At 40.4% G+C, this 22,578-nt stretch overlaps 1 protein-coding gene across 1 annotated transcript; it reads left to right on the top strand.

The window, feature by feature from the left end:
* Positions 1 to 824: 824 nt before the first annotated feature.
* LOC104488587 (ensconsin-like) lies at positions 825 to 19,717 on the top strand (the record flags this gene model as incomplete). The annotated part of the gene is made up of 12 exons (XM_010135113.1): positions 825 to 921; positions 1,732 to 1,812; positions 3,132 to 3,295; positions 6,190 to 6,304; positions 7,250 to 7,282; positions 12,051 to 12,152; positions 14,490 to 14,588; positions 14,991 to 15,089; positions 16,088 to 16,213; positions 18,238 to 18,383; positions 18,780 to 18,910; positions 19,473 to 19,717. Coding segments are annotated over exons 4-12 (1,078 nt in total), but the record flags the coding sequence as incomplete, so codon positions are not given.
* Positions 19,718 to 22,578: the final 2,861 nt, after the last annotated feature.

The raw sequence follows: 22,578 nt of genomic DNA, 5'->3' as shown, positions 1-22,578 counted from the left end.
CCTTCCCCTTCGCACCCTAAAGGGTGATTAGTTAAAAAGTTGATACCAAATTAGTTGAAATTTGATACCAAAATAAAGAAAATCTGTGGGCAGTGATATGGTAAATTAGTCTCTTCGGCTTATTAATGCATTTCATTATTTAGCTAAATTAATATTGCTAACGCTTGGTTTCTGTGTGACTAACTGGGATACATAGCCCTGCAGTACTCACTTGGGTGAAACTCTAATGCAGTGAGTGGATCTCTGCACAAATGCTCAAATTACTGTTTTGGAGCCTAATTTATAATTAAAATTAGTTTTAGAAGTACATTGTAAGCATCACTTAATGGTTTACTTGATGCAGCTAACCCACTTTCTGTTTCCTGTCATGAAATAGTGAAAGATCTTCATAAACCTTTCCCTACTTGGGTCTTCTCAGAGAATGATTCTATCAGAGCTAATCGACTATTACATGTATTTGTTCAGCCCACAATCACACCTGTGGGAGTAAAGAGTTTTTATTAGGTATAAATCAGACTCGTAACTTTGTTAAATGTTGGTTTTCTTCTTAGAAGAATTGTTTGATTTATTTTGAAACTCGATAGCTCTTCGCTACACATTTTAGGAAGTAAGTTTCCATAACAGTTGTTTTTATACAGAAAAGCTCTGCCAGGTCTGACCTCTCTTTCGGCAGGGTTTTTTCTTCCTACAAGTTGAGCAGTCCCAAGTTAGTTATTTAATAATAATTCTCAAACAGAATATGATGTTTATTTTAGGTATTTATTTCATGAATTTTGGTTGTGGAGCTTTTTCTTCATATGGATTGATTCTTTCTCACAGTTGCTGCAGCCCAAGCCATAGCAGAAGAAAGAAGAAGCCAAAGTGGTGTTAGCCCTATTGCAGTCCAAACCTCCATAAATATAAAGACAGCAACTAAACCAGGTATAAGTATTCGTCATTGTTCTTAATGAAATACTGGGGTTCACAAGAGAGAGTTAGTAAGGAATGAATAAAACATCGTTTAAAAAGAAGTTTGATGCTCTTTCTTCAGGAGGCATTGGAGTATAAAGCACCTTGTAGATTCCTTGAAGGTCTGGTTTTAATGGCAGGCTGGCTCTTTCCTTGCTCAGAGTTCAGTTGGTGCAGTTGCCTCTCTGTTTGGTGGGTCCTAACAGCAGAGATAAATGAGTGTTTTGTGCTCTGCTCAGGTTACCAGTTCACTTCTTGCTGAAATTCAAGTTCTTATATCTGGGAAGACTTAAGCAGCCTTGGTTCTGCTTAGCCTGCAAACAGCGCTTTGAATTTATCATGACGGGTGACTCATCTGTTCTGAGATTGAGTCTTCCTAGATTTCTGTAATTCTTGATTATGGGAATTAGTATGTGCGGGAATGAGGATCAGAGCTGAAATGGGAATAGGGGTATGTTCTCACATGTGTGACTTCAGCTCAGGCTTTCCTTTTGTACACATTTAGCCTTTTAATACTGTATCTACTTTCTGCTGCACCTGTTGAAAATAGCAGTTTGCTTGTTGTGTGGGAATGAGAAAGGGGGAAAGGAGGGTATTCAGCTCCCGGTGCATTTTTCAGATGACATATTTTAATCTCTGCATAAAGTGTGCAGTAGTTTGAAGGTATGTATATCTCTCTGGAAATTCCATTATCCTTCTGATAGTAAAGACTTTTGACTTTTTATTTGAATTTGAATGTTCAGAATAACTGACAATTATGTGTCTTCAATTTTTTTTTTGTAGTGATAGATGGTTCCACTCTAAGAACAGAAGAAAGACAAAGACTGGCCAGAGAGCGTAGAGAAGAGCGAGAAAAGCAACATGGTATTGTCAATTAAAATACAATTTTCTAAAATGTTTGTGATAAAGGAATAATTTACTTCTTGTTCAGTCAGGTTTTTTGGCTTGCTGGGGACAAGAGACAAGGACTGCTCTTGGTCTTGCATCAGTCACCATCTGTGAACCTGAATGAGAAATACTAGATTTGAGAGGAAAAATTTCCAGAGATATTTAGTTTCTTGAAGCTGTATGTTACTTCTGACCTTCCATTTCTTAGTGACCACCAGGCAAATTTAGCCAATTTGCTATTGAAAGCCTTAACAAAAACACTTCTGGAAGTAAAACTTTTAGCTTAGAAACTGCTTCCTGTAGACTGAGGTTTGGGGAAATGCTGATTCAGAGAAAACCAGGAAAGATTTAACTAGTTGAATGGCTTGATAGCCTTGAACACCGCTTCCCTTGTTCCCTTCCACACCAGAATGACTCCCAGACTGAAGTGTCAGCAAGATATGCTTTATCTGAGCAGAGTCTGAGACCTAGAGGAGAGCATGAAATTCTTGCCCAGCTTTAAGCTGTTTGTGATGTGAATCAGTGGATGTACGCGCAGTGAGAGATGAAGGGGTCACACTGTGGCCTGTAGCCCCGGTTCTTGGTCTCTTCTTGTTATCCTGGTGTGGAGGGAGGATAGGACTAGGACACATACAAGCCCCCCAAAATACTTCTGAATTTATATGTAGATACTGCTCGTGCATTGTTGGTGTCATTATCTGATGTCTCGGTTCATGTCATCCATAGTCACGGAAAATGTTTCCACTGTGTATTCAGCCACTAGCTTTTTGTCACAGGACTTGAAGCTTCCTGTTAAGCTGCACACAGGTCTTCCTAGGTGGAGGCTGTGGAGGATAGTGATACAACTATTTTGACCTTGGATACAGTAGCTGGCAGGTTTCCCCATCGTGTCACTCAGTGTTTTAAAACTTTTAATTATATCTCGTTCTAAAAAGAAAAGAAAATCGCGACATAGAAAATTCTGTCTTTTGATACTCAACTTATTACTGACTTAAAAGATTTCACTTGTGTGATGACAAGAAAAGTAGTTGCTTAACATAGTGTATATGCATGTCCTGACATTCCTGTCTAGACAGTAAAGTCTAATGGCAGGAACGGCTCTAATTTCAGCCTAACCTGGAGACAGAATTAAAGACTTCTCTGTTGTCCTGTGCAGCATCATCCAGCTCTGCAAGCTAATCTTGCTGTAGCTTTAAGTGGTGATAATTGTGCTTGGTAGTGTCTTGCCTGTAAGTTGTGTCGTAATATCAATTAATAGTTGAGGTTTATTTTAATTTTTTCTTAAAAATTTACAGCTGCCAAAGAGACACAGATCCTTGAAAAGGAGAGAAAAGCAAAACTCCAGTATGAAAAACAGTTAGAAGAAAGGCAGAGAAAGCTGAAAGAACAGAAGCAGAAGGAGGAACAGCGAAGGGCAGCAGTAGAAGAAAAGAGAAAACAAAAAATAGAGGAGGAAAAGGTACTACACATCAAAGTTCTACAGTTTTAAAGAAATCCTTTCATTGTTTTCCTACATTACTATGCTCTGTTGTGGTGTGAAATAGAAAGTTATGGAAATGGGGAATATATTAGAATGTAAAGATATTTTCCACATCTGCACAGTGGGCTGTAGAGACACATATCCTCCTTCCCCATCCCAGGCCCTGGCTTTAGCAATACCCAAGGTACTCAGGACTTCAGGACCTGTGGCTGCTGACTGCTCACTGGTTATTTTTCACATGAGCAAATACCCCACCCCATGTTCCTGAATTTCTGGATCCCTTTCAGTGCACTCTAGATTCTGTTTGTAAATCAGGATGGGTGAAAAGTCTTAGACTTTTCTTAATTTTGTTTCTTGCTTCCCGGGAGCCCCACTGTGGCATAAGAGGCCCACATTCTTTCAGTTCTTCTGAACTGCAGTTGGTTACTGTATGTCAGACAGTTGATAATGGTTTCTGTGTAGTTACCATTTGCTGCATTGAGCTGGGTATTGGCTGTTCTTACTTGGCTCTTTGCCTTTGCCTTGACTGCACATGGACCAGCAGAGCAGTAGTTGAGTTGCGGAGCTCATTGCAAATTGATAGAAGCTGAAAGTAGAAATAAATACATGAAGTTATGCCATCCTTTTTGGAAAAATAGGTCTGCAGCTGTGATGCAGGCTCTCAGAGGGTTCATTTCCAGGGTCGCAGGAGCGTATGTGCATGACGTGCACATGTGCTTTCATAAGCTAGTTGTAAGAACTTGCTGTGGGTCATTGAAGAGCCTGTAAGCGTGGCTGGCTGTTCCCTTGAAGTCCAGCCAATGTTACATTGTTCTGGCAATACATCTTTTTTACCCCTTTGACTAGCAGTATTCTGCGCTGGTGTTCGGTTGTCTGTAATCAGCTCCTGGGTGTGTTCAGACTGATATTCCATTTGAACTTCATAGAATAGCTTACATTGCTGGAGAAGAACCAGAAATGTTTGGGTGGGCCTTGACTGCAGTCAGTGCAGTCTCATCTCTTTTAGCATCTCCTTTAAGCAAGAAACATCTCTTACGCTTCAGGAGTTGTTACCGCTAAGCCTGTAGTACATTTACTCATGTAATTTTGAGGATGGTGGATATGTTTTCAGTGGCCATCGGGGTGAATACTCAGGGAAGACAAGGACTAGCCAGTGAGTGATTGGAGTTAACCTTGTCTTCTCTGTGGTCCCTGGAGGAAGATGACCCTGTACTCAGGGAGTTATACACGAAGAATTCAGCAGGTGAGGAAAACAGTGTGCACTTGACCTGTAAACCTTGCTTTGAAGCAGAAAATGAAAACAGATCTTGACTTTGGTACTTCGACATTAGAAAGTAATCACTTTCAAAGAAGCTAAGCTATCTGAGGGAAGTGTTTGCCAGCAAAATACCATCTAAAGTTGTAAATTTAGTAGATGGAAGCACATGAAAAAATAGTCTTCAACATTCTTGTTTGGTACTTCATCTAAGTCTCATTTAGTTAATCATCTTCCTTAGATAAAGTAGAAGCACAATAGCAAATACTGTGGAAAAAAGTGGTTCTCTTTCTAAGGGTCTTGAAGACAACAAGTCATGGCTACGGTTGAGACACCCGGCTTCTCACAGATCCTCAGTTTTTCTGTACAGCTGCACAACTTATGTGTTGATGACTTGAGCTGATAAGTGATTTTCTGTTGTCTGTAAAGTGAGGTCTATGACTTTAACTATGACTTTGAAGAATTGCTGCGCTGCAAATACCTCCATGGAAATACCATCTACAGATGATGTAATGTCTGGGTACTTTGGCACCTTAGGGAAACTCTAGTTCAGGTTTCTTTAACAGAGAGGAGGCTGAGCTTTATATTTCAAATAAAACTTTTAATTTTACTTTTTGTCAGTGAGTGGAATCCTTCCCCCCTTCCTTCCAAGTTTACTTTATCTGTTTTACACTGTGACTTTTTCAGTTTGTGTTGTGAAATGATGTTGAAAGAAGGTGAAAGTGTTGTGTCCTCCGGCGGGAGAAATGTTTGGATAATGAGTCCCTATGGCGTCTTACGGCAGTGTATCAGCAGTAAATACTGCTTCAGAAGATCACTTGGGATATGACTGTTCCAGAAGAGAAATCTGTTGTTGACATACATGTGGAAACCTGACTGAGAAGAAAAGTCTAGCATGGTTACAGTTCATCTTTAAGCACAGGAGCTAAAGTTCCTCCATTGGCAGTTATTAGCCCTGGAGACAGCAGCAAAAGCTTCTTTCAGGCCTCCTTGTCCTGTCAGCAGTGGTTGCTGAGGTCCAGAGTTGACTGGTCTCTTGCAGTTTTGCCTTCATGTATTGCTGTTTCTAGTTTCATCGTATCTTTGTTAATGTCAGTATCTGTTGAACTTGGGTCAGTGTTTGTGTAGTTCTCTGAAAATACAAGTAACCTGTTACTTGCTATTTTGTAATGAAGAATTATTATCACCACTTAGAAATAACATCAGATTATAAATAGTTCAAAGGGTAAGCAATTATTTTTGCTCGGTTTGGGGTTCATCTCCATTTAAAAAATGAGCAGTGCTGTTTACTGAATAGAAAATCTGTTTGGTGGCTATTTTAAGTAAAGAGTAGAATAGATTATCTGTGCTTTAGCTCGACCTAATCATATTTGCAGTGTTTCGAAACCATTAATTGCCCTTAACATTCTTTGCATAGTAGTTTTTGTACCAAAAGCTTGTTATCAGGCAGTATGGGTAAAAACAGATTTTATATCATCCTGGAGAAAAAAGAAATCTATATTTTGTCTTCTGACATAGCTGAGCTTTACTGGGATTGATGTATTGGGATTGCAGTAGAAGGGATCTTTTCATGCACTGCCTAATTGGAAGCTTCACAAGAGATGTTGTTTGGTGATAGGAACGATATGAAGCAGTTATGCATCGAACCTTGGAAAGAAATCAGCGACTGGAAACTCGACAGAAGAGATGGTCATGGGGAGGTTCTGTAACTCCAGATTCAGAGAGCAAAACAGGTAAGTAGCACCTTTTCCAGCATGGCTAAAATCACAGAACATATGTGAACACTGGCAGGTGCAGCACTGTTCATAGGGACCTGGGCATCCTTTCCTGTCCAGGATCTTAACAACAGGATCTACAGTAACTCCCAGGGAAAGAATCCTGTCTGTGCTTGCCCTGAAATGCTCTGAAATGACTTAGAGCCAGTTTTGACTTTGGGAAGAGCTAGTGAGAAGCCACATGGGAGACACACCACCTGGCAGCACTGCATTGCCAGTCCCCAGCCATCAGATAAAGGAACTGTAGTGTGTCATGTCAAAATAATTCTGAGCCCTTCAAATGCAGGGCATGTAATAGTATGCTAAGGCTGATGAGAAACGGAACAAAAACACCCAGCCTTGCTGTAATATTACATCTGAAATGTTTTAAACACACCCTTAGAGTTACAGAATGCTGACTGAGTATTTGAACAACCAGTAATAGGTAAGGAGGTGCGGGGGCCAGTGTCCAAGCTTCTCAGAGAATAGGTTCTATTCTAGATTAGGTGATGCATTTTAACACTCTTTAATTAGAGCTCGCATAATTAACTGTTTCTCCTTGTAAAAACTCTGAAACAAGACCAGCAAATCGGGATTGCAGTAGAAGGGATCTTTTCATGCACTGCCTAATTGGAAGACCCCGCTAATAAGTAATTCAACACAAGTTATTCTCCAGGAATAAAATAAAAGAAAAAATGCTTCAATTCAGCCTATCTCCTGGATTGGTGGGATTGTTCTGCGTGTGTTTTAGTAGTGTCGTCTTCTCTCAGCTTGAGTGTTGACTTTTAAGTGTTTATTTATAATGCGTGTGACAGTGCTTTGATATAAATTATCGTATGATAGCCAGCTTCCCCTTTTTTTGTTAACTTGCATCGTTTGCTGTTTGACCTTGTGATTTAGCTTACAAACCTTCTTCTTCTGCAGAACAGCAGACCGCAGATGAAGGTGGAACTGGTGGTATTGATTTCTAAAATGTTCTTCTTCTGTTGTTTTACACTCACTACTAACCTTTTAAACTTGAGTTCTTGTTTCTCTGAAGCTAAGGAAAACCATCTTGTTATAGATCTTTTCCTGGGTCTTGGCCAGCTGTGCAACAAATGTGATCCCTAAGAAAGCAGCCCCCTATGTTTTTAACAATCCCTCCCAGCTAATTAAACTACAGCTTAAGTCGTGGCATCCTGAGGGAATTCTCAGGGAAAGGATATGTGCATTTGGGTTTTTAAAGATGACTGGATATGACATGAGGGAGGAGGAGAGAAATTCTTAGTGGCATGTACTTGAATATAAATGAGTTTTGTAGTTTAAGCATTTGGGTTTTTGAAGGGCAATTTTGAACCCTTTCATTGTTTCCTAATTTGCTTAAAGTACATGGTAGGGCTTGGTTTAACTTCTTTTTACTTTGTTTTACCAGCAATTGAAGTAACATTTGCCAAATCAAATGATGTTTTACTGAAACTTTCTGAAACAGAATGGGTCCTTTGTGCAGTTTGATACTTTTTCCATGAAGGGTTTTGCAAAATCAGATCTGTCCAATTATCTAAACATAATTCTATATATTAAATGTGTTGCCATTGGCTGTCTGGCACTTGGCAGCACACAGATTCGTAGAATCACTTTGGATCGTTGATATATTTGTCAAGGCTGGATGTTTAATAAGCAAAATTATTTCTTGTGGCTAGTTTAAGATGATAGCTCTCAGCTGAGACTCAGCTAAATCTGAACTCTGGAAGTCTGTGCATGCTCTATCGTTACTAATACAATACAGCTGCCTCAAAGCTGACGATTGGAGACGTGAAAATGCAATGAAAGTCTGACCGCGTGTGATTTAACTACGGTGCCTAATTCTGGCAGAACATGTGTATTTTATTTAATGTTTCTTCGCTTTCGCTGCACAGCATGAACCCCTAATTTTCTCCAAAATTAGCAGTTTGACTGGATCGCTTTACGTGTTTAACATGCGTTCCTTGGGTACCTATATAAATCCAATTACTGTATTACGTATTACCAAATGTCATTTAACCTTGAATCTAGGAAATCACGTTTGCCTTACATGTTTAGGAAAACATTTTTTTTTCTACCTTATCTAATTTTAAGGCTAAACTTTATAACAAACTTAAAATAATGTTCTTTGCTCTCTCCTAATTTATGGGAGGAAATTAGTCTTGTCTGTCCTTTTGATTGGGAAGAAGATGTTTAGTGCTGCTGAAGCACATTAAAAATAAAGTGTCCTCCAACAAACATGCTCCTCATATAATAAAATGTGCTTAAGCTGTACCTTATGCCTCATAAAGTAACTAGAGGAGGAACAGATAATTTCAGCTACAGTAGGTGAGTTTGGATAACTTGGCACCGATTTTGAAATACTGCCTGTGGAGACAAACAGCGTGTGGACATACGCAGTGTCTGGCTATAACACTTGGGCTTACGATTCTCATGTATGTTCCTGTTTCAGGGTCGTTCTCAGCTTTTTATCTTTCTGGGAGCTCCTTGCTTAGTTGTTAGTTAAAATCTACCCAAACCATGTAGGATGTCTTAAGTCCAGCCGGCTTTCAAAAAATCCGTATCTGGTCCCTTTCACCTTATATTTGCATAATTGCTGGAAAGACAAAAATGACCTTTACTTTAGTTTGAAAAATGACATTGTATGAGCTCCACTATATTACCTGATTACATTACACCAGATTTGGGATTAGAGGCTCCATTTCTTAAAACGAAAACTATTGGAGGAGCATGTTTCAAACTTTACATTATTTTAGGACTGAAGACTTTATTGTCTGTTGTATTGCGGTGCAAAAAAATCCAGAATTGGGCATGTTCTTCCATAAACTGGCGGTCAACAGCAACATTTAGGCTTATTGACTGGTAAAGCAGTGTTTGTGGTTGATGGAGGGGGGATGCTCTGGGAAGTTGAACCACAGGTATTGAACATTGCATGTGCCACCAGCCATTCTGTGCTACGTACAGAAAGGGAATCATTGAGACTGCACCAAATACTTCACTGATGGCCTGAAATTTAAGAATTGATGGAGGCCCCAGAGTCAAATGTTACATTAAAGACATTGCTTTAATGTCAGTGCCGGGATGAAACCTGCGGGGTATGGATCTGCCAAGAGAAGCAGCAAGGCTGGGTAATAAAGCATCCTGATGACAGAGCCCTTGTAATGAGGAAGATACAGTGATAACTGCGAAGCAAATCTAGATGTTCAGGTGCTTTTGTAGAGGAGATGTGCTATTAGAATAGAAATTGGGCTGCCAGAGTCTTTCAGTTCTAAAGAAAGAGCTTCCTTGTCCTAGTAGAAGTTTGGAAGGAAGAGAGAGATGGACAATTTTACTTTATTTAGCCTAATTTTATCTGACCTCAGAAAGGCAGTGCTGCAGCACCCTCTCTCAGTGAAACTCAGTGAAAAGCTAGGGTTGAGAGCTGCTCCCACAATGGTTTTCTAAAGATAATGTGTTTCGCAGCTCGTTACCTCGTTGCCAGCCTTGCTACATGGCAGGTGGATGCTTTCTTTGCCTTTGCTGCTACAGTTTGCTTTCCTCCTTCCATTAAAAAAATACAGATGTTTGGTATCACATGGGATTTGTGCTATGTGCCTCTTCCATTTCAAATCCCTTGATGTAAGTATTCTAACTTTACCCCAAAAGTACAAAGGATATTTGAGGTATTTTTTCAAGAGGTATTTTGTAAATACCTACCCCAGCAGACTAACTTACCCGAGAATATCTTGTCTGTCTTCTAAAGGGTTTTTCCCTGCTGAATTGTCCACAGCTTTAAAATTTACAGAGGCTGCCTTGTGGGTGAGGTAGGGGAAAAGTTGAGGCTCTCTGATCGTGTATTTGCAAATGTATTGATCAAAAAAGCATTGACTTCTGAAGATCTTAAGCAATTAATAGAAACTAAAATTTTCTGGAGACAGAAAACACAAATATCTGTATGAGTACCCTTTACCAATTAGATTTCTTTTCTGTCAAGGCAACAAATGAGATATTAGCTCATGCCCTCACCACTCCTCTCTGTTCCCTGAATAAATAGAGACCGATTTTCTTTTTTAGTCTGAACAGTCATATTTAGCCCATACTTTTTTCCTTTTGAGCATTCTAGAAGTTTCATCCCTTGTGTCTTTACTAAAGGGCACAGCCCACCTCCAGACCTTGTAAATTTGCTGCGAAAGAGTTACTGTGTTCAGTTCTTAAGGCAGGATTTAATGTTTTGCCCTCTGGGTCTCACTAGGTGATAGACCAAATCTTAGATTTCATGCAAGTGCTGAAGTCGTAATGTGAACCAAGAGAGGTTCAAATGAAACATCTCCATGGGGAGCCAGGCTTTCTTTTTAAGAGCAGACGCTAGAGGGTAGTCTTTGCCTTCGAAAACACCCAAATGCATGAATTATGAGTTTCCTGATTTTCATATATAAAACCTTCAGTTACCCCAGTACTCAGGCTTCATTCATAAAATGCTCTTTTATTTTTTAATTATTGTGTTAGGAAAATATCCATTAAGCTCAGATTTTTATTTCTTCACGAGATTCAGTAGATCCTCGTTTCTCCCTCTTATCCCATGGGCACTGTGCTCTTGCACTGTGACCAGAACTTGCCACTTCTGTAGCTCCGGCTCCACAGTGTGGTTTTCACTTGACAAGGTTTTGCAGGGGAGCCTGGGTTGGGTACACATGTTAAAAGTACAGTGCAGAGGCAGGGCAAGTGCTTTATGTCCTGGCTCTTGTTATAAGGAGCTGCTGTAGCGTGCTGGCTAAAGGGAAAAGATGCTGCCTTTGTGGTGAGTAGTGCTGCTTTTTTCTGTGGTACTTACGCACTAATGAGTTCACGTTAATCATCTTTGCTGTCCAATATGCCAGCAAAATTGATTACTTGTGTTTGATGTGTTGAATTTCTTGTGCTTTGGGTGCTAGTCTGCACTACTTTGTGTGCATCACCGTTTTCTGCTTATTCAGTAGAACAGGTACGTGCTTGTCCAAGGCTTTCACACTCTGGAGCAGTGTTCATCCTGAAAGTACAATATTTGAAATTCAAAAGCGGGTGTAGTAAACTTGAATTTTGCCATGTGAGATATGATTTTGTGTGTGTGTGTATACATATACAAAAAGAATTATTAATGCCTCTTGTGGCAGTTTTCTTTAGAAGAGTTGCAAAATTGATAGGAAACATGAACTTAAGGAATAGTTTTAGAGAAAAATTGTAAATTTCTGAAATATTTACATCAACTCTTGGGAAGTCATCAGAAATAGGAATGTTTTCTTGCCTTTCCTTGGGACTTGCTTTTATATAGCATTTGGTTTTGGTTTTCTTGTTAACTAGTGATTGAAAAACTGTTTTGACATGTTTACGTGGAAGGAACGAAGAAAGAAACTGGTTTTCAGGTGTTGTTACTTTCTGTGTCTTACCAGTCGGGTAACAACAGACAGCCTCAGTAGCTTCTGTCTTTGCATGTTAGGAGCACAGGGTTTGCAAATTGCTTGTTTGCATATATATGCACAAGATCTTGGTATGACTCTACTAAACTAAATGCCTTTTATTTGCGTGTTACAGCTGGTGCTAATTGTATCAAATCTGTTCAAAGGAAAAAAAAATAGTTCCTGTTTCTCATTAAGCAAACCAGGAAATAGCTTTCAGGATGTAATACTTCCAAAGTGAGCTTACTGCAATGTGTGAAGGGTTCTTCCTTAGGTGTGAAGATGAATTCTAAAGTAAGCACTTCTTTACGCAGCCAGCAAGCGGTCCACCTCCACAGCAAACCTCAAACAGAGTGAAGCTGTCATGAATAAACGGCTGTCGTCATCTGCAGCACTGTTAAACGCTTCTGATCGAAGTAAGTGTGTGCTATGCTGGTACCAGGTGTCGTGTTGAACTGTTATTTGGGGAGGAGACAGGAGGTGGAATGATACTCCTCTTCGTCCCTTGCTGTGTAACTCGCTTCATATTTTGATCTCAAATGCGTTTCTTGCAATTTGTTAATCCAGCTTGACTGTTCAGGGCTTTGACCCAGTTGATGTGATCTCTGTTAGAGGAGAAGAGTAATGGTAAAAATTGCTGGTTTTTTATTTTTTATTTCTATAATTGTTTTACTAAAGTCAAATCTTGGTGAATGATTGATTCACAAATCATTTCACATTATCTTTATGGGTTTGCATGCCTTAAATCGCACCCTAAAATTTCAGCAAAATAGAAATAGCACAAAAATTAAATTTGCCTTGTTCTGTTAGCTTCAGCAATTTAATTGCCTGTGGGAAGGAAAAAATCAACTGAGTTTTGACATCTCTCTGTTGTGCCAGTCCTGTGCTCTGTAGACACCCACTTTCTTTTTAATATTAGAATTCTGCTTTAACAAAATAGAGAAGGATGCATGGAAAAACCTGGATACCGTGGGAGGTTTTTGGGTGGGAGGAGATTGTTTTGTTTTGACCTGGAGTTCTAGCATGATTGTATCCACAGCATGCAGCTCTGACACCATTTCCTAGCCCAATAAATTAGCGTAGTCTTGATATTGGTAACTTAGTTGTATCAAGTGTTAGTGCACCCCACTGCTTGCCAGCGTTCTGGGTTACTTACTGTGACAATGACTAGCAAGGAATGGAAATGGCCTGGAAGTCAACTATTTCTTTAATTTCATCTTTTTAAGTGATTCTGAGAGTGTTTGCACTCTAGAGATCATATACCCATTTCTGTGGCTTCCAGTGTCATTTTGGATTGCAGCTGTGGGGTGGATGAAGCTCCTGACTGCAGCGTGTCGTGTTTAAAATCTGCATCATGCAACTAGTTGTAACAGGGATGTAGAGAATGAGATAGATCTCTGTAACTTGTGAGTCTGAGACTTGTGAGTCTTCTTTCTCTCTTCCCCTCTGCCCCATCGAGATATGTTTTGTAAATCATGGCAAACAACCTTCTAAAAAAAAAAAATTTATGAAACACGATAAAATATTCTAATCTTGTTGTTAAGAAAAGTAAAAATGATTTGCATGAGTATGTATCAGCTTGGTTTACTTCTGGGGAATCTTTCCAGTGTTTCATAGGAGCCTTCCTGTATCCCAGGTGTTTTATTTTCCCCAGATGATGAAAAGCATTAGTAAACCAAGAGCTTTTAATACAAAAACAAGTTCACCTAGGCCTGTGCTGCAGTTTCTGTCAATCTGCAACCTTTGATCAAATGATCTGTGCTAGAAGAATCCCTCACATGGACACAGCTAACAGTGAATTTGCTGGTTCACGTTGGGAGGTGATGCAGCAGAAAAACGTGTACTCATACACTGTATGCCTGGTCGGGAATCAGTGAATATATCTGTGCTGGCATAGCTGCAAGGGCTCTGAGTTACTGGAGCCTGCTTGTGATTTAAAATTACATTTAGATCTAATGTGTCTGTAGGGTTCAGCTCTGAGTATGAGTCAGAAACAGGGCTGTGAAGTACATATTAAGCTGCTAACAAAGGAAGTCACTAATTATCAAGTAATTTGGATTGCTTTCAAATTTGCTGTCATACCTTGAAATCCTTTGTGAATCCTCATTTACTTTTGAGGAAGAATTCTCAGGTGGCTTGAAATACAAGGGTTTGGTCAGGACTGCGAGGGATCCTCATGGTCAGGATGTAGAGGTCGATGACTGACTGATTTAGATCACCACAGCAAGTTCGGATGACTCTGTGCTCTTGACCTGGCACTCAAGAAGAAATGGCTGTTTGGTAAAAGATGGCTAAATTCAGACAACACAAAACAGTGACAACTGACCGGATTGCTTCTGCCATGTGCGTGTGCCTGGGAGGAGCTGAATGCCGAATTGAGAGGAAGATGCTTGCCCCTGGATCAGTGGGGTTTTTCGGCAGCTGCATTCAGTGTTAATTCCAAATTGCTCTTACTCATAGAGAATGGCCTTTTTAATTGTTTATTTATTTTAAAAGACGTACAAGAATGGCTTCAGTAGGTCAAACGAGAAGTCTGAGCCTGTTATCCTGCTGCTAGGAGCAGTAATATACAAGAATATAAGAAACGGTGCTTTGTATAGAGTAATTCTTCCCTGATCCAGTATTTCTGCTTCTGAAGGATTCGTGCTGTAAAATGACTTAATTACTCTTGTGGATCTTAGGGAAGTGGGGCAGGTGTTGGAGGGGACTTCTAGGCTTTTCAACGTAATTAATCCATGCGCTTTCACTTCCAGGTACCACAAAGAGAAGTGCCTCATTAAACAGACTGCATAACAAAGTTCCTCTGCATTCTCAGCAGTCAGCACTCAAAGGTTCACAGGTGGAACAGAAAGGTGCTAGAAATGAGTTTGTTTTGAGAATTAGGAGGCACTAAATGGGATATTTGAAGTTAACTTTAAACCATGTCCCAGTTTCATTCTAAATGTTTTTACTCAGGCTTTCTCTGCTGTGCCTGTAGCCTGTGCACTGTGGCTTAAGTCTCGGTATGCACATTGCAGTGCCAGATATTGGGTAACTGTGTCTGTAAACCAGCCTCATTCCTCTGGAAAGTGGTGGGTGGGGGGAGTGTAGACAAATGGTAGCTAAAGCATTTAGCTCATGAGGAAATAGTGCTTCATAATGAGATGGGTGGTTTTAGCTGATTGGCAAAAGCAAAGCATGAGAATGGTAGTTTAGGAAATCATATAAATATAAATATCTTGTTAAAAATAATCTTCCTTACGCTTGGTCTCTAGGAGGAACAGAAAAGAAGAGGAGCACATCTTTGAATAGAATGAGTAGTAATCCCCAATCCTCTCCAGAACTAGAAAAAGTGAAAAAGGAAGAAAAACCAGGTGGTTGTTTAATAAAGCTGAGTATTTCTTTTTAAAGCCACTGATAGTAAAGTTGGGGTAGGCTGACGTTCTCTAGTTTCCTTGGTTCTTACATTTTTAGGACTTTTTAATGGCTTTTTAGTTATCCAGTGGTGAAGATAAAATTGTAAATGGTAAAGATTAAATTTCTCCCTTTGGACAAGTCCTCTAAGAAGGACTTTGACTCTGTTAAAGTATAAATGTCACTGATGTATTAATTTCTTCTTTAAATCTTACACTTGCTTTTTCAGCTCTCTTTCATTACTCTGTTTAAAAGCAACTTCTCTGTTCCTGCTGCTGGCCTAAACTGTGCATGAAAATGAAAGAGGAAAGCTGGTCTCACTTCAGACTCTCTGGCCTGCGTGTTCCTCTAGGTTACAGATGCCTCTCTCCTAGGAACTCTTCCTAAAGCTGAAGACTAGCAACTTTTCTAACATGTGTTTTTCCTTTGAGTTACAGTTCTCAAACTTCCCTATTTAGCAGCTGTTGCCAGCAGTGGAAATGATGTTCTGCTTCAGAATCTTTCCTGTATGGGAGGGTGATGGATGCTGTCCTTGTGAATTTGTATGTGCAAACGATGTCTGACAATAACCGTTTGCTCTGACTTGCAAGTCTTCTGTTAATTATGCCAGAACAGCCTTTCCTGCAGTCTAGGGAATACAGCTCTCAGGAGCTGGGTCAAAAACTTCTCCTACTTTGCCTGACTTCAGCATTCATCTCTGTTGTCTGCATGCCAGTCTTTGCATGTTAAAATGATAAGTATTAAGCAAGCCAAGGACAAGAAGTGCAGCATAAGAGATTGCAGTGTTTAACCCTTCTATGCTTGTAGTTTGGATTTCCCTCTCCATGACTTCCGTATTTTTCTTCCGAAACTGTAACGATTTACAACAGTGCTCACAAACTGCCTTTTCTTTGTACTGCTTGTCTTTTTCATTATATGATTTCATGTGGATCCTTTTTGATTTGTTCCCATCGTTTAGCTCGTCGCTCCCAGCTCAGTCCTCTGGACAGTAGTGTAATCAGTCGCCTCCTCGCCCCCACACAGGCCTCCTTAGCTAGGAGTAAAAGTGCTGCTACATTATCGGCTGATGGACAAGATCCCTCAGGTAACAGGAGGGCAGCAAAGCCTGAAAGTTTTACGCAGTTGCTCTTCAAGCAGGAAATTACATGATAGTCGCTTACTGTTGTACTCCTGAGTATGAATTGGACAGTTAATATATGGTTATGTGTAACATCACTTACCTGGTACTTTCTTTGGTCAGTAGTAACCAATTCATATGCTGTGTTGCATGTTTACTTTACAAAACCATACTGGCTTCTAAACTGCAGTGCCAGAGTACTTGCTCTGCAGAGAACCAGCTGCTGGTGCTCATTCTGGGTTTTGTTTGTGTTTTTGTTTTAACTGACAGACCTGCAGTTGGGTGTACCCTCAAATGAATCTGAGACATATTGGTCCGGTGTTAGGAAATTAAAGTGGAAAAACCCAAACAAACACGTAATTTCAAAGGAGGCCAAAAGGAGTGAGTGCAAAACCTACCTTTGTTTAGGAGGAGACACTCTTGTAGGAACATGACAGAGGGGTTCTCTGAAGCGCAGGGAGCCCCAAGCCGGCTTCACTCAGGCTGAGTGTAGTAGAGGCGTTCTAGAAGGAGATGATGTTGTAGGGAATCCCTGGCCGGCTCAAGCAAGTTCATATTGATCCAGACTGAGCTAATAAGCCCACGCTGTGGCTCAACTTAATACTAGCACATCCTGGGCAACCTTAGCTGCATCCCTCATGTCTTACTATTGTTGTTCGTTATAAGAATGCCCCAGTAAATGCATATCTGGAACCAATGTGGAGTCCTTTCTCCTCGCTTACCTTACACCTTGCGTTCCCAGTTTTGCTTGTTTCCTCTGAATTATGTTCTTCCATCTTTATTTTTTATCTTATGCCACTTAACTTGGTCCTTGTTGGTAATGGTGACATTTCTACACTGCTCCCCTTGCGTAATAATCAGTTTTTACTTTTTTGGTTTGTAGTCAGTGGTCATATTTTTGCACACCTATCTATGTGCCACTTTTATTTTACCATGAGTATTTCATCATGTCATGTGGGGAAATACCATCTTTTTCACTGCTACTGACAGCATGTGACCTATTTATTATTGCTGAATTAAAGATAACTTTCACATTTTTATCAGTTTACTTCAGGGTACTTTCTTCATTTCAGTAGAGAAGTACCTGTGCTTTAGCACAAACAGAATGCAGCTCTCCTTGCACAAATGCTGTAAATATAAAAATAAAATGTATTTTCCATGAAGTTACAAAATCAAGTGCTGGCATCTGTTACAATTTATTCAGAACTAGAAAAATCTAATACCTAGTTTCAGAAGTAGGTTTTTACAGCTATGTATGCTTATCCATCTGTGATTATGTTTAATGAAAAAAGTAGAAGATACAGTTTCTTTCTCTGTGTAAAGAGATTGACACTTCAGGTAGGAAAGATATTTTAGTGGAACAGTTCATCTTTTTCTCTTGATAGGTTTCTTTCACACCACGCATTTTGTTAATGTAGATAAAAGGCACATATATATATACTAATAAAGGGGTCAGAGGGAAAGTAGAGTAAAATAGTGTTGCACGAATGCTTAATTCATAGGAAAAGTTTGTAAAGTAAAGATTAGATTCCTAACATAATGCTGCTTTATAATTCCTCTTTGAGAAGAAGGAACACTTCCTCCTTGAGTATGGGGGAAACATGCTTAAAATTTGAACCTGTCATGAAGAACTTCTAAAGAAAGATGCTAAGTCATTAAAACCGAAGTATTTTTGATTAGATGCAGCTTGACTAAAATTACACTGGTGCATTGCAAATTTAGACAGTTTGGAAAAGCATTTTATTTTTATCTAATCCAGACTGCTGCTTTCAGAACGATTTTATTCTTGGTGCTGTTGCTTCCAGTGTACTAATCGTGTGGTGGTGGTGTCTGTGTCCGTGACCCATTGCGATGTGCACTGCCTGTGGTGTTTCTCTGTACGATTTCTAACACACACAATCTTTCTTTCTCTCTTTCTCCCTCTTTTTCTCCTGTTCTTATGCTGTGCGCTTGGTTCTCGTTTTGTCTTGTCAAATTCCTAACTTTTATAGAATCTCACCTCTGTCCTCGTTCAGCTTCAGCCAGTTCCATCAATTCCCCAGTCCCAACTCCTAAAGTGCCCGTGCGCAGTCGTAGCATCGACAGATTGAAGTCTTCTGTATCTTCATCTGATGCAAGTTCACCAGATTCAACCCAGGTTTGTTGAAGATACACAAGAATTAGGTTTGTATTGATCGGTGGGGGGGGTGGTGTGGTGTGTGGTGTTGTTGGAACAGCTCAGGGTGGGATCCTATTTCAGCAGTTTACTTGCTTATTGCAACGTTCAATAGTGTTTGCTTCAGAAACACAGTACTGGAATCAAATTGGGATTTTATGGTCCCTGATCTCTCTGGTGTCTTAAAGGCACACTCTTTGCTGCTTATGGTTCCCAGAGTTTAACTTAGGTAACAGATTGACTGGGTTTGTGTTTTGGAACATAAAGGAAGTGTAAAGTACATCTTGTTCAGAATATATATGTTTGTTGTGGTAGCAGCTCCTCTGTCTGTAAAGTATTCTAGAGAGTGAGCATTATTTTGTTTATGTACCTTCTTAGAAATCAGAAACAGAAAAACCATCCCCAGGTTCTCGTTTAAGACGCCCTCCCTCGCCGTCTGTGTCTGCCCGTAGAAGATCACCTTCTCCTGCTGACCTGGTGAAGCGTCCTCCATCACCTTCTGCAGTTAGGTATGTGTCCATGTTAAATAACCTCTTATATTCAGGATATAAGGAAGGCTCTTTCCTGCTGTGCTGTCAGCCTTTGGATGACCTGCGCCATCCCATGTTTATACACCGAAGGACTTCACTTTTGATCCAGTTTCTCTTTTCCACACTGGGGATGCTGCCCTTACTTGAACCTTTGTCTCTTTTGTGCAGACAAAATACACCCTGGTTTTCTGAACAGCTTGTGCACTAAAACCAGTAGGGAGGTGCCAGCCTCTGAATAAGTCAAACTGCCTGTATATTTGTGGGAAGTTTCTTGGATTGGAATCTCAGGGTTCACCTTTGATGTGGAGTAAATGGAGGCCTGGGCTAGCAGACCTGTTTCGATGTTAACCCACAGGTAGCAAGTCCAGGTATTTTGGAATCCTGTATTGTGAGTCTTCTGAGGGGGGCACAAGTAGTTTGTGTGTGGATTTCTTTTTAAAAGCGAGATACGTGATGTAAGCTAACTGAAGCAGTCTGCTGTCCTAGCTGAACCTGTTTGAGGTTCTCTGTTAGCTCTGAAAAACATTATTTATTTCAACAGACAAAAGACTCGCCCACCTTCGCCTAGTGTGTCAAAACAAAGGCCACCATCTCCTATTCCGGTTTCTAAACCAGCACCCTTCCAACGTCCACCTCTCACGCCAGGTGTAATAAACATTACCAAAAAGAAAACAGAAGCAGAGAGCAAACCAAAGGATAAGAGCACAGAAGGAACAGGGCAAGAACAGGGTGCTTCACCAGCCTCCGACAGGGATGCGGTAGCAGCTAGTGCAAAGACCAAAGAAGGTGAGTGTTCCTCAGTGACTGACGCACCCTTATGCAAGACATCTCCAGTGTGTGCTAGGACTGGTGAAATAATTTTGTTCGTGAGGCAGATCACTGAAGTGTAGGACACTTTAAGGTGGAATCTGTTCATTGCTGCTGTAGTTTTATGTGGTGTGACTTTTGGGTATGGATTTTAGTGCAGGAGTTGGTTTTTTTGACTTGGAGATTTAAGTCTGGAGCTTTCATTGTTATTGTTTGCACTATAATTTCAAGAAAAGCAAAAATCCTGTTTGCTTTTTGGACTTCAGACACTAGTTGAGAGATCTCCTAGCTTAGGTTTGCAGAGTCAGTGGGTAAACTATGCAAAGGTCTTTCAGTCCAGTTGGTGGTTCTTAAAATTGCTTTTGTAGAGACCAAGCATAATCATTGCTGCCTCAGGAAAAAGTGGTTGGTTCATGGGTTGCACTGAGAAATTACCGTGGTAGATTAAGGAGAGCTATGTACCGGATAAGCAGTTAGTCTCCTAGTCCTCTTTGTTGTGCCAAGTAAGTACAGCCTCTGTCCCTCTTACCAGAAGAATGTTGTCTGCCACCTCCAGAATCCAGGAGAGCCTGCTGCTGAGGTCTGGCAGGCACTTCTTTGTGGAGAGGGTCTTAGGGGAGACTTAGCAGGAAGAAAAAAGGCAACTCTGGAGTTTAAGCTACAGCCAGTGGGCAGTACTGAGGGTGAGATTCCTTCAGACACTAGGTAAGTGGGAACATACACTTGCTGCACGTTACTACACGTACAGGTCCTGTTGTGCATTCCTCAGCTGCTGCAGCTGTCCGTGATATCCGAGGCTCTTCCTGACACGTTCCTTGACACATCCAACATCAGTGTTGGATGGGAAATAGTGTTAGTTGGCCGAAGAACTCATTTATGATGCAGCTCTTTAAGCATATATTCCTGAAGAAAGAAGCCTGGATGCCATAGTCACATGTGGATGTTTGTATGAAGTTGCACATCCATCATCAGTGTCACGTCACTCATCTTTGCAGTCAGAATGTCTATCTCTTGATGTGCTGAATTACTGTGATAAATGTCTTGCATGCCTCAGAAGGGACATAAACGCTTATCAATGTCGTTGGTTGGTCAAATCCTCCATAACAACCGTGTCCTATTTCTGTATCTTCCAGTTTTTCTGGAAGAACACCTGTCCCTGTTCCTTGGATGCCCCACCTGTCTCCTCTCCACACTATACTTCTGAACTTACTAACTCAGTTTATCTGTTTCTGACTTAGTTTATTGCTAATGTCGATGTTAGTTGTCTTTGGAGTGGATCATAATGGCTGTGGGCGAAGCTCTTTTTCTTCGATACATACAAGATAAGGAAATAGTGGCCATGTGCATCAACCTAGAGATCATTTCGTTTGTCTCTTCGAATGTTGTGGTACAGGTACACGTCTGTTCACCCTGTGGGTTGGTGCAATACCATATTCCAGACAGCTTCTGAAGTCACAGCACAACAGTGAATGGCATGTGGCAAACTGGTCTCTGGGGCTTGTAGTTTCAACCTCATTTCAGCTTTGTGTACTTGTATCTTAATACCATCTCTTCTCCTTCAAATTAAACTTGATTGCCTGTGGCTGACAGACAGCAATCAAGTTTTTGTCTTGTTTTTTGTGTCTTACTGCTAAAATAACTGTTCTGCAGTAAAGTGCTTTCTATTTTTCAGTGACTTGGAGCAGTTGTCATTTCTGGCAGCAGACTTTTGCAGCTTCGCTGAGAGTTAAAAGGCTTGTTTCAACTTAAAGCATAAGAAATGCTGCTTCATGAGCACTTGCCTTTTGCATGATCATACGTAATAATCTATCGTGGAACCTCACTTTTTTGTATCTGGGTACCGAAGGCTTGGGAATATGATTCCTAGATTAATTGTGAAGAAATTACTTTCATTGAACGGTGTTTAAATCTTCTCTCCATCTCCAGTACTGCAACACAAGCGTGTTTGTGTTCTTGCTGTCAAACTGGAAAATAACAGTCCAGTAAAGAACTGACACCAGCTTCTCCTCACGTGACAGATCTGTGTAATATTCTTCTCTATCTTCTAAAAAAGAAATATAGATTAATGGGAGAAAAGGAGGAACTATTTCTGACTATTTCTGACTCTTTCCTCTCTAAAAGGAGGAATTATTTCCACCTCTTCACAAGTTGCATATCTTCTGCATCCTTCCTGCCAAATATTGCTGAAGAGTACGTGCCTAAAGGCAGTCCTTATTCCTAACAGCTGCAAGTGTCTTAAAAGTGCCTCTTTGCTCTTAAACCACGGGCTGGAGTTATGTAGGGCCAACAGTCAGTCCTGTAGAGGCATTTTTACAGTTATTCTGAGGTGTTTCTCCTGCCTTTTCCCTCCTCTCCCTTCCATCACGAAGAGGTCCTTTGAAAAAAAGACAGCTCTTATCAGGAATGACAGTGGGAGTACAAGGAAAATGAAGCTGAATATAACACATGGGAAGAATCTTCTTAAGGAGATCGTGTTGGGAAGTCCATGTCCTGCCCTATGCAAACAGACTGCGCAGGGGGTGCATGGAGATGAAGGCACTGTTGAAGTAACTATATGAAAATCATTAATAAATTTCAAAAGTGAAATGCAGTGGGACTGCATCTCACAGACTTGAGATCTCCTACACCCTCTTCTGTTTTCATGCCTCTTGCTGTTTCCGTCTCAGTGGTGTTCAGAATTTGACCAGATACTCATCTTATTTCAAGCTATCACTATCATGCCCTAAAACCCGTAACCTAAAAGCCTAAAACCTTTCGGGTTCTTGCTGAGAATAAAGTTGTCTTATTTAGGTTCAGTTTGGGGGGAAATAGTTTAAACTTGACGTTAAATGTCAATCAAT

This window comes from Buceros rhinoceros, unplaced genomic scaffold (genome assembly GCF_000710305.1).
Source record: "Buceros rhinoceros silvestris isolate BGI_N320 unplaced genomic scaffold, ASM71030v1 scaffold38750, whole genome shotgun sequence".
NCBI classification, from domain to species: domain Eukaryota; kingdom Metazoa; phylum Chordata; class Aves; order Bucerotiformes; family Bucerotidae; genus Buceros; species Buceros rhinoceros.
Note: the sequence above shows the minus strand (reverse complement) of the source record. Positions and strands in the feature narration are given on the sequence as shown.